Source organism: Nerophis ophidion, linkage group LG02, assembly GCF_033978795.1.
Source record: "Nerophis ophidion isolate RoL-2023_Sa linkage group LG02, RoL_Noph_v1.0, whole genome shotgun sequence".
Taxonomy (NCBI): Eukaryota; Metazoa; Chordata; class Actinopteri; order Syngnathiformes; family Syngnathidae; genus Nerophis; species Nerophis ophidion.
Genome location: NC_084612.1, coordinates 60,702,097 through 60,714,252, shown reverse-complemented (window position 1 = coordinate 60,714,252; position 12,156 = coordinate 60,702,097). Strand labels below are relative to the sequence as shown.

General features: G+C 40.5%; 1 protein-coding gene across 1 annotated transcript in view; it reads left to right on the top strand.

Annotated features, from left to right (window-relative positions):
* cntn2 (contactin 2) overlaps window positions 1-8,943 on the top strand; it is a 96,221-nt gene extending 87,278 nt beyond the window's left edge. Inside the window, exons 22-23 of the mRNA XM_061887901.1 lie at window positions 2,209-2,377; window positions 5,567-8,943. Of these exons, the coding sequence (XP_061743885.1) occupies window positions 2,209-2,377; window positions 5,567-5,652 (255 nt within the window). The 3' untranslated portion in view covers window positions 5,653-8,943. The remainder of the gene's footprint in view (window positions 1-2,208; window positions 2,378-5,566) is intronic.
* The last annotated feature ends 3,213 nt before the right edge of the window (window positions 8,944-12,156 follow it).

Sequence of the window (12,156 nt, the reverse complement as noted above, 5' to 3'; positions counted from 1 at the left end):
GTTGTCTTTGTAGCATATTCAACTGAATATGGGTTGAAAATGATTTGCCAATCATAGTATTCCGTTTATATTTACATCTAACACAATTTCCCAACTCTTATGGAAACGGGGTTTGTATGTACAATATGTAACAAATCCCAATCACCATGTACAATATTACAGTATATGTAACAGCTGCAGCATAAAATAGAGAGTAGATCCAGCAGAAAATAGACATTATAAACAAAGAAGCGGTCAGGTAATAGACAGATATCATCTACTAGACTTTGACTTCGACTTCCTTTTTATTGTCATTTAAATTTGAACTTTACAGTACAGATAAGAACAAAATTGTGCTGTATTAGCTCAGGGTAGTGCAGAATTTTTAAAAAGCAATAAGGTGCAGATATGTGAAGTGAAGTGAATTATATTCATATAGCGCTTTTCTCAAGTGACTCAAAGCACTTTACATAGTGACACCCAATATCTAAGTTACATTTAAACCAGTGTGGTTGGCACTGGGAGCAGGTGGGTAAAGTGTCTTGCCCAAGAACACAACGGCAGTAACTAGGATGGCACAAGCGGGAATCGAACCTGCACCCCTCAAGTTGCTGGCACGGACACTCTACCAACCGAGCTATGCCGCCCCATATAAATAGATATAAATAAATAGATTACGGTACGGATAGATATATTGCACTTTTGCATATGCATCCAGGTTTATGGATGCATGTTACATTGTCTTTTTATTTCAGCGAGTTAATCCATTTTTGGGGGGGAATTGAGGGAATTGTTATGATGCATTCAAGAGTCTTACGGCCTGAGGGTAGAAGCTGTTACAGAACCTCTTTCTAGAGTCCAGCATATTACTGTATGGCGAGGGATTATACAGCTGGAATGAAGGAGTTCTTGAACGGAACACTGTGGTAACAAAGCTAAAGGAGCCTGTTGGAGTCTGAGCTCCACTGTCCCTCAATTGTCTGGTGGAGTGGTTGGGCAGGATTGTCCACGATGGCCAGCAGTTTGTCCGGTGTCGTCCTGTCCCTCACTGACACAAACGCCTCCAACTGCGTGCCAATAGTTTGGCCAGCTTTCCGGATCAGTTTACCAATCCGGTTTAAGTCCCTTTTGCTGGTGCTGCTCCCCCAACAAAGCACTGCAAAGTACAGGGCACTGGCCACAACAGACTGAAAAAAGATCTCCCAACAGCTTGCGGCACACATTAAAGGACCTACGCTTCCTCAGGAAAAAGAGTCTTTTGTTTAAGATCCTTTCTTTAGTTTCCTTGCAGTTGTTACGTAAAGTACTGTAAGTTAGACTGAACGTGCAAACACCAACACAACCGTTGTGTAAATGTTGATGTGTGCAATACAAGCATTACACCAACTATAACCCCAATTCTTCAGAGTTTGCACTGGCTCCCTGTTCATTTTAGAATTGATTTTAAAACATTGCTGTTTGTTTTTAAATCTTTACATGGACTGGCACCTCAATATATCTCGGACCTCATCCAAATTTACATCCCTGCGCGCGCTCTGAGGTCCGAAAGCCAGCTCCAGCTCGTGGTGCCCAAGACCAGACTTAAGACCAGGGGAGACAGGGCCTTCTCTGTGGTCGGCCCTAAGCTCTGGAACACTCTGCCGCTCCATGTTCAAACTGCTTCCACAGTGGAGTGTTTTAAGTCTCGTCTTAAGACCCACTTTTATTCTTTGGCTTTTAACACTACGTGAGTTGTGTGGTCCTCTGTCCTCTGTTGTCCTCTGTGTTTTTTATACACTTTTATTTTTATTTTACTGTTTTAATTGATTTTACCCTTTAAAATAGTTTTTAATCATATTTGTTTTTATATTGTTTTTATTGGTTTTATTTTTATTCATTTTTTGTTTTATTCAGTCATTGGTGGAGCATAATATTGTTTTTAACATGGCTGTGCAGCACTTTGGAAACGTTATTGTTGTTTAAATGTGCTATATAAATAAAGTGGATTGGATTGGATTACACTCCTCGCTTAAGTCAACTGAAGTATGTGCTGATGTTAGACATTTGTTGGACGCGTTTTTGAAAGAATGCATTATTTTCATCGTTATCACATATCCGAGTGATCGTTTCATTTTGTACTTCATCACCACCATATTACATATTGTGACACGAAAGTGAAAATACAAGATCGACTATTATTATTTATGAGGACAAAACAAGTTTAAAGGTGAATGTTTTTTATGATTGCAGATTCTCTACAAGCATGACAGTCAGACGGTTCTGAAGGTAGTGGACAAGACGAAGACATCAGTCAACCTGCCGCTGCCCAAAGACGACCAATACGTGGTGCTGGAGGTGCGCTCCTGGGGTGAAGGTGGCGACGGGCCCGCGCATGAGATTATTGTTTCTCGCGACTCAGGTGAGTCACCACCGTCGTCACAACCAAAGTGCTAGGTTGTAGCCTACAAAAAAGGCTTTTGTCTTGTTTTCTGCAGAGTTGCACACTTCCTGGGCTTGTGGTAGCGGATCTACGCTCTCACTCCCAAATAGTTTTGTCTTGTTTTTTGCGTAGTTACACATTTCCTGGGCTTGTAATCTCACTCCCAAATACTTTGGTCTTGTTTTCCGCGTAGTTGCACACTTCCTAGGCTTGTGGTAGCGGATCTACACTCTCACTCCCAAATACTTTTGTCTTGTTTTCTGCGTAGTTACACACTTCCTGGGCTTGTGGTAGCGGATCTACGCTCTCACTCCCAAATACTTGTGTCTTGTTTTCCGTGTAGTTAGACACTTTTCCGCGTAGTTACACACTTCCTGGGCTTGTGGTAGCGGATCTACGCTCTCACTCCCAAATACTTTTGTCTTGTTTTCTGCGTAGTTACACATTTCCTGGGCTTGTGGTCTCACTCCCAAATACTTTTGTCTTGTTTTCCGCGTAGTTACACACTTCCTAGGCTTGTGGTCGCGGATCTACACTCTCACTCCCAAATACTTTTGTCTTGTTTTCTGCGTAGTTACACACTTCCTGGGCTTGTGGTAGCGGATCTACGCTCTCACTCCCAAATACTTTTGTCTTGTTTTCTGCGTAGTTACACATTTCCTGGGCTTGTGGTCTCACTCCCAAATACTTTTGTCTTGTTTTCCGCGTAGTTACACACTTCCTAGGCTTGTGGTCGCGGATCTACACTCTCACTCCCAAATACTTTTGTCTTGTTTTCCGCGTAGTTACACACTTCCTGGGCTTGTGGTAGCGGATCTACGCTCTCACTCCCAAATACTTTTGTCTTGTTTTCCGCGTAGTTACACACTTCCTAGGCTTGTGGTAGCGGATCTACACTCTCACTCCCAAATACTTTTGTCTTGTTTTCTGTGTAGTTACACACTTCCTGGGCTTGTGGTAGCGGATCTACGCTCTCACTCCCAAATACTTTTGTCTTGTTTTCTGCGTAGTTACACATTTCCTGGGCTTGTGGTCTCACTCCCAAATACTTTTGTGACTGCATGTATTTGGTTAGATAATAAATACACCGCTCTTTCACCTTTATTTAGAAATCTGCTAAACCAGGAATGCCCACTAAGTTGATCGCGAGCTACCGGCGGATGGCAGAGAGTGTGTCAGAGGGTCGCCAGCCGGGCATGAAAAAAATAGACCTAAAAATTAGCGCTCATCAGTCTTAACTATCTGAGGATCTTGTGGAATGACGCTGGTTATTGCGAACTCAGTATTTAAGAAAAAAAAACAACCGACAGGAATGCGAGAAACACGTTTTATTTCAACAGACTCCTGCGCCGTACCTCTTGTCAAAACCCTACAGCGAACAAAGCTCAAGTACAAAACTTAAAGACCGACTGCACAATTCCTGTCTTCACAATAAAAGTGGTGCTCCATCCTGCCTGTGCTAAAAAAATAAGAGTCTCAGAAAGCTAGCGCACGAAAGCTAGGAAGCTACTGTTAAGATCTTGGTCAAGTGGGGGTGACCCCAGGATGCAGAGACGGGAGACAGGGCGGGATTACAAAAAAATGAAACAATTTAGTTAGACAAAAAGGGATAACTAAGGGCGATGGGGCAGAAACGCACACCATTTAATCAGAGTAAAATAGATTCCTCAGAGGTCGGCGGGTAAAAGGGCCAGGACTCACTGAGCAAGGCAAGAGTCCAAAACAAGAAATCCTTTTACCTCAGGGAGACTAGAAAATAAACACACAAGAGGTTAGGAAATTCAGGATAAAAGTAGAAAAAACGTACCGGGACTGGTGAAGCAGGTGCATGCACGAGGTGAGTTCGGGATACAATAACCGGCGAGGCCAAGCTGTCAGTGACGGGCCTAAATACTGCCAGGGTAATTGAGAGCAGGTGCACCACAATTAGAAACACTGATAACACAGGTGCAGAAAAGGAGAAGGCAGGATAAAACTAAAACACAACAGCTACAGCTTTTGCCGTCAATGGGTTTCTTTTACAGTGTATAAAAACATATATATATATATATATATATATATATATATATATATATATATATATATATATATATATATATATATATATATATATATATATATATATATATATATATATGGGCTTCACGGTGGCAGAGGGGTTAGTGCGTCTGCCTCACAATACGAAGGTCCTGCAGTCCTGGGTTCAAATCCAGGCTCGGGATCTTTCTGTGTGGAGTTTGCATGTTCTCCCCGTGAATGCGTGGGTTCCCTCCGGGTACTCCGGCTTCCTCCCACTTCCAAAGACATGCACCTGGGGATAGGTTGATTGGCAACACTAAATTGGCCCTAGTGTGTGAATGAGAGTGTGAATGTTGTCTGTCTATCTGTGTTGGCCCTGCGATGAGGTGGCGACTTGTCCAGGGTGTACCCCGCCTTCCGCCCGATTGTAGCTGAGATAGGCGCCAGCGCCCCCCGCGACCCCGAAAGGGAATAAGCGGTAGAAAATGGATGGATGGATATATATATATATATATATATATATATATATATATATGGGTGTGTGTGTCTGTGTGTATGAAGATGAGGTAGATCACTTCGACTTGGTCTTTTGAAAACTAGCTCACCTGCTGAAAAAGTATGGGCACCCCTGTGTTAAACGATCAGCCACCGATCTGTACCAGCCGATTTTTGTGAAAATGCGATCATGGCCACGGGGAAGACCCAGGACACGTTGGGGAGATTATGTCTCCCGACTGGCCTGAATGTGCCTCAGGATCCCCAGGGAGGAGCTGGACGAAGTGGCTGGGGAGGGGGAAGTCGGGGCTTCCCTGCTAAGGCTGCTGCCCCCGCGACTCGACTCTTGGATAAGAGGAGGCTGAATGGATGGATGGATTGATGGCTTTTATACTGTAGCGCTCTATAGTTCAGAAAATACGGTATTGAATACAATAGTGAAGAAAACAAATCAGGGGGAAGCGAAGCATGTGTTGATGTTGATGAGTCATCGATTTCCAAGCATTCTTCCATCCTTTCCATACTGTTAACACAAATCCTACAGCAAAAGTACTCACAAAAGTGGAGATGTTGTCAAAGTGAGGTGATACACCAGAATGAGTCGTTGTGTAATTGTGTATCTTATTGATTACTTCTTTGTGGTGTGTTTTTCAGGAACGGGCATGATGGTGCAGAGCAAGGCAGTAGCGTGCAGTTGTTCAATCCTCACTTCTGCCGTTCTTTTACTGTCAGCTCTGTGACGTCAGAGTTTTGGACTTTTTTCTTCGGTGAGTTGACACTTTTTGAGTGGCTTTCGGCAGCTGGCGAAGTTTTCTTCAAAGGATACTAAAGAAAACATTTTATTTTTTTTTAAAGGGGAAAATGCATTTGTCAACACATTTTACTTTTGTATTTGGTCGATTGTATGAGAAACATGACATGTGACTTCCATCCACAGTCTTTACAGTGTATTTGGAGAAGAAAAAGGTAACAGTTAATTTATTCTGTCACACCTATGGATCATGTTTTGTTTTCTCATGTTATGTTTTGATTTTGGACATTCAGTCATGTTTTGCACTTCCTGGTTTTGTTTGTTTCCATGCCAACCTATTAGTTTTCACCTTGCCCTCCTAGTCACACCCCTGCCCTCAGTCCCGCACTTGTTCCTAACTACCACTGCTACTATTTAAAGATTTTACTTCCTATCCATCAGTCCAAAATCAAAACATAACATGACAAAACAAAACATGATCCATAGGTGTGACATATTCATCTTACATTTACACAAAATAAACACCTGACCGTTTAGGAATGGTAATAATTAAATACAGATTCATTGATAAGTACAGTATTATCCTAATTGTTTCTACTGGGGTGAAGTATGACTCTGATTAATTGGTCATGAACATAAAAAAGTTTAATAACCAAAACAAACACTTGGAAAAGTAGACATCAAACACGCTAAAGCAACAAGTAAAGTGTTCAAAGTATACAAACGTTGTTGCTCTACCAGGACTTTGAGAATGAAATATTATTCATTGTATGCTCAGTAATTACTTCAACATAAATAATAATTCATAACTTTATATTTTATATTGTTTATCATTTTTATCTTATTTATAATTTACAATGTGATTATTGACCTAATGTACTGACAACAATGATATTTTTAACAACTATAACGTCTGTAGTGACTCAATTTACTAGTTACATTTGTAATAATTGTTATTATTATTGACATTCGCTAATGATGGTTATAATTTTAACAACTGTCATTTATTGACACTATTTACTAATAATTATAATTTTAACATAGCATGGTTATTGACATTGTTTACTCACAATTATAACTTTAAAAATTATAGTGTGATTATTCACACTGTTAACCAATGACTTTTTTACCAATATAACTACATTATTGATACTATTTACTAATAACAATTATGATTTTAGCATTTATGACATAACAGTATTTACTCATACTATAAAAAAGGATTTTAAAACATAATTTTAACGATTAAAGCTTGATTATACATATGAAATACTAATTGGAAGGGTTTTGTTTTTGAGAACTAGTGAAATGATTCCCGTGTTATGTAATATTGCTGACTAATAATAACACTGACTATGTACAGTCGTGGTCAAAAGTTTAAATACACTTGTGAAGAACAATGTCATGTCTTGAGTTTTCAATCATTTCTACAACTCTTATTCATTTGTGATAGAGTGATTGGAGCACATACTTGTTGGTCACAAAAAACATTCATGAAGTTTGGTTCTTATTGAATGTATTATGAGTCTACTGAAAATGTGAGCAAATCTGCTGGATCAAAAGTATACATACAGCAACATACATGATCACAGAAGGAAGCCGTTACTCCAGAAGCGACACCTTTGTCAGAGTTAGTTTGTGACAAACCCCAAGATGCAGAGAAGGAGGCACGCATTGAGTAAAGAAACATGATTTTATTAAAATACTAGGACAAGAACAAACAAAAAAGGATACTAACAAAAGGCGCGCAAGAGGCGGATAACAAACTAAAAGAGCTAGCATGGGAGCTAGAAGATAACAAGCAGGAAACAGAAGTTGTTACTTGTAGTATGAAAACAAACTAGAAGCAGGAAACAAAAAACAGTAAGCTACAAACAGCTACTGAAATATAACTTACCGCTACGCTGCAAAGACACAACACGACACGACAGGAGCAACAATACAGAAGCGACAATAATCCAGCACCGACTGGAGGAGAAAACAGGTCTAAATAGGAATCGGGCTGATTGACACCAGGTGTGGCCAGGTGCCAATCAGCCGCAGCTGAGGGGACACAGTTCTCAGGGAGACAAACAGGAGACAGAACCAAAATAAGAGTGCTGACAGGAACTAAAGACAGGAAATACTACACACACACAGAGGAAAAACTAAAACACAAACAAACTGTCACGGGCACGCCTGACAACCTTAAGGCTCGTTTAAAGTTTACTGCTGAACACATGGACATAGAGGAAAGGTCTGTGGTCAGATGAAACAAAAATTAATCTGTTTGGCCACAATACCCAGCAATATGTTTGGGGGAGAAAATGTGAGGCCTTTAATCCCAGGAACACAATTCCTACTGTCAAGCATGATGGTGGTAGTATTATGCTCTGAGCCTGTTTTGCTGCCAATGGAACTGGTTCTTTACAGAGAGTAAAATGGGACAATGAAAAAGGAGGATTACCTCCAAATTCTTCACGACAACCTAATAATTATTAGCCCGGAGGTTGGGTCTTGGGTGTTCAAACAGGACAATGACCCCAAACACACATCAAAAGTGGTAAAGGAATGGCTCAATCAGGCTAGAATGAAGGTTTTAGAATTGCCCTCCCAAAGTCCTGACTTAAACGTGTGGACAATGCTGAAGAAACAAGTCCATGTCAGAAAACCAACACATTTAGCTGAACTGCACCAATTTTGTCAAGAGTAGTGGTCAAAAATTTAACCAGGCACAAAAAGCGCCTTATTGCAGTGAAACTTGCCAAGAGACATGTAAGCAAATATTAACATTGCTGTATGTATACTTTTGACCCAGATTTGCTCACATTTTCAGTAGACCCGTAATAAATTCATAAAAGACCCAAACTTCAAGAATGTTTTTTTGACCAATAAGTATGTGCTCCAATCACTCTATCACGAAAAGATAAGAGTTGTAGAAATGATTAAAAACTCAAGACAGCCATGACATTATGTTCTTTACAAGTGTATGCAAACTTTTGACCACGACTGTCAACGGGTTTGCTGCTTTATTGCTGGTATGTTGATATGTTGGGTGTGTCACCATTTGATAATATTCCTGTCATTGTAATCATGTCATCTATCAACTCTTACATAAAACCTTTGTCACATTTATGACAGCAGAAAGATTGTTGGTGGGGTTTTTTTTTTGTTTGTTCGTTTGTTTGTTTTTCGTTTAGGATATTTAAAGTCGATGTTTAAACTTTTGTTTCTTCACAATTGTTTTTGTAAGTTACGGAAAAAAAAATAGTTCCCACAAAAGAGGAAAATAAAGACAATAAAGTTCAAATCATTGTGGACTATTCATTCGTGTAACCATCCATTCATTTCTTTTCAAACACGTGTTTGGTTAAGGCTTGTGGTGAGCTGGAGCCCATCCCAGCTGGCACCTTGTCCAACACAGGACTCAAGTACAGCGCTACCCCGGGTCACGAGTACCTTATCTTATGTCTCTTTGGGGTTTTTAAAAGCCGTCTCTCGGCTAAGTGTTATGCTTTAAAGGCCTACTGAAATGAGATTTTCTTATTTAAACGGGGATAGCAGGTCCATTCTATGTGTCATACTTGATCATTTCGCTATATTGCCATATTTTTGCTGAAAGGATTTAGTAGAGAACATCTACGATAAAGTTCGCAACTTTTGGTCGCTAATAAAAAAACCTTGCCTGTACCGGAAGTAGCAGACGATGTGCGCGTGACGTCACGGGTTGTGGAGCTCCTCACATCCTCACATTGTTTACAATCATGGCCACCAGCAGCGAGAGCGATTCGGACCGAGAAAGCGACGATTTCCCCATTAATTTGAGCGAGGATGAAAGAATCGTGGATGAGGATAGTGAGAGTGAAGGACTAGAAAAAGAAAAAAAAAGCGAGGGCAGTGGGAGCGATCCAGATGTTATTAGACACATTTACTAGGATAATTCTGGAAAACCCCTTATCTGCTTATTGTGTTACTAGTGTTTTAGTGAGATTATATTGTACCTGAAAGTCGGAGGGGTGTGGCCTCGGGTGTCTCTAGTGGGAAGAGGCAAGAGAGTCCGCAGCTGCAGAAGGACGCAAGCTCCGCTCATGTCTACGGTAAGAGCCGACTTATTACCACCATTTTCTCACCGAAACCTAGTAACTCACTTCTAGCTGATTTTGGTAAAACAAAGGGGAACCAATCTATCTTGATGCTGTCTTACAAAGATCTACAAAGTCACCAAACGTATAGATGTTTTCTTGAGCTTTCATTTTCTTGCCGATTGAGCCATGGATTGAATCTGCTTTCATGAACGTGTGCCCTTTCTCCAGATATTTTATCACAATCTCGGGTGGGCCCCATTCTGCATTTGCACATTAGGCAAGAGCCGTGTACAGCGTCCAGTTTTTGTTTTGACCTCCACAGTTATCTGCCCAAAAGAGTATGCAAGGGGAAGAATCAAGAACAATACATTTAATGAAGGTGCTTGCAACGTCCTGGGCCAATCTTCCAAATATCCCCTCGTGCCATAATATCACATAATCAGGTTGACCGTCGGCCCCCATTCGTGCAAATGTCTCATTAAAGACAATAAGGCGACTGACAAAGAAGCTCCGATTGGTCCCTTGAGATACTAGGTGTTTCTGTTGTATCTACGCGGTTATGTGGTAGTTGCTAGGTCCTGCCATGCGCGTAACAGCTTACTTACGGAACAAATTACAATGTCGCATACACTAATGTAAAGCATATCACCTAGGAACTCCAAAATTATTATCAGCTCAGTTTTGACCAAAATTGAGTTATTGGGTTTTGCCTTTGGACGGGAGACATGTGGTCAGGAACCATGTTCGCTTGACCGCTCTGTTCCATAGTAAAGCTTCACCTTCGGGAATGTAAACAAGGAAACACCGGCTGTGTTTGTGTTGCTAAAGGCAGCTGCAATACACCGCTTCCCGCCTACATCGTTCTTTTTTGACGTGTCCATTATTAATTGGACAAATTGCAAAATATTCCGCAACCAAGATGTCCAGACTACTGTGTAATTATGCGATTAAAGTAGACTACTTATAGTTTGGATTGGGCTGGAAAAAAATGTCCGCCACAACAAAAGACGTCACGCGCACGTGTCATCATACCGACGTTTTAAACAGGATACTTCGCGCGAAATTTAAAATTGCAATTTAGTAAACTAAAAAGGCCGTATTGGCATGTGTTGCAATGTTAATATTTCATCATTGATATATAAACTATCAGACTGCGTGGTCGGTAGTAGTGGGTTTCAGTAGGCCTTTAATGTGGACCAAACATGTGTGTTATGATCCTCCCCACCAATAGTTGGCGTAGTGATTGTCACAGTGAACCCCATAAGACAGGGTTCAATCAATCAATCAATGTTTATTTATACAGCCCTAAATCACAAGTGTCTCAAAGGGCTGCACAAGCCACAACGACATTTTCAGGGTCAAATACCGTGAGACTTTATATAGACACAGAAACAGAGAATAGAAGACAAACCAGTGATTGCTTTTCTCGTAGGAGGAGAGTGACCTGGACAAAGTTTGTCAGTTACAGGCTCCAACTCACTCTGAAACCTTTCTCCCAGCCTTTTAATTCATTCGGGAGGCCCTGCATTACATACACACACACAGCTGTACTAAGGGAGGAGGGGGATTTACAGCTGTGGAGTGAATTATATTTATATAGCACTTTTCTCTAGTGACTCAAAGCGCTTTACATAGTGAAACCCAATATCTAAGTTACATTTAAACAAACCAGTGTGGGTGGCACTGGGAGCAGGTGGGTAAAGTGTCTTGCCCAAGGACACGACGGCAGTGACTAGGATGGCAGAAGCGGGAATCAAACCTGCAACCCTCAAGTTGCTGGCCCGGCCGCTCTACCAACCGAGCTATAATCACACTTATAAAAACACATTGTCTAAGCAACGAAGCTAATCATTTGTGCGAACTGAACCTACATGCTGTGCTCTCTTACACCAGAATGCTTGAGCTACACTCAAAAGAATACGACCCCAATTTGCGTCTCACATAAAAATCACTCTTAAACCTTTACAAATTAAGACAAAGGAAGATCAACATTTAGAAACACTCCAAAAAAAAATAAAAAAGCATGGCTCTTAGGAAGCCAGAACAGTATTATAAGTTTTTTCTGACAAGAAAGTATATTTTGTATGACAATATTTTATAATTAAAACTTCCATCGTGTTTAAGAACTTTTTGAGGACATTTCAACAATACTGTAATAATTTTGCTTACAAAAACTGTGAAATGTTCCTATCATTACATCTCTAATGCTGACTGAGCAACCGCAAAGTTCAATGTGCTTTTATTCTGCCTTTTGACAGAAGTGGCTAATTCTAGAAATATTTAAAAAACATTACAGGTGGCAATATCATTATTGACTTTTTAGTTATTGTGCTTTTTTTATCCTTCATTTATTGCAAAACTGAAGTGTAGCACAGCTGGAATGAAACAAAATAACATGTAACATTTTACAGTTGCCATACTGTGTTGTA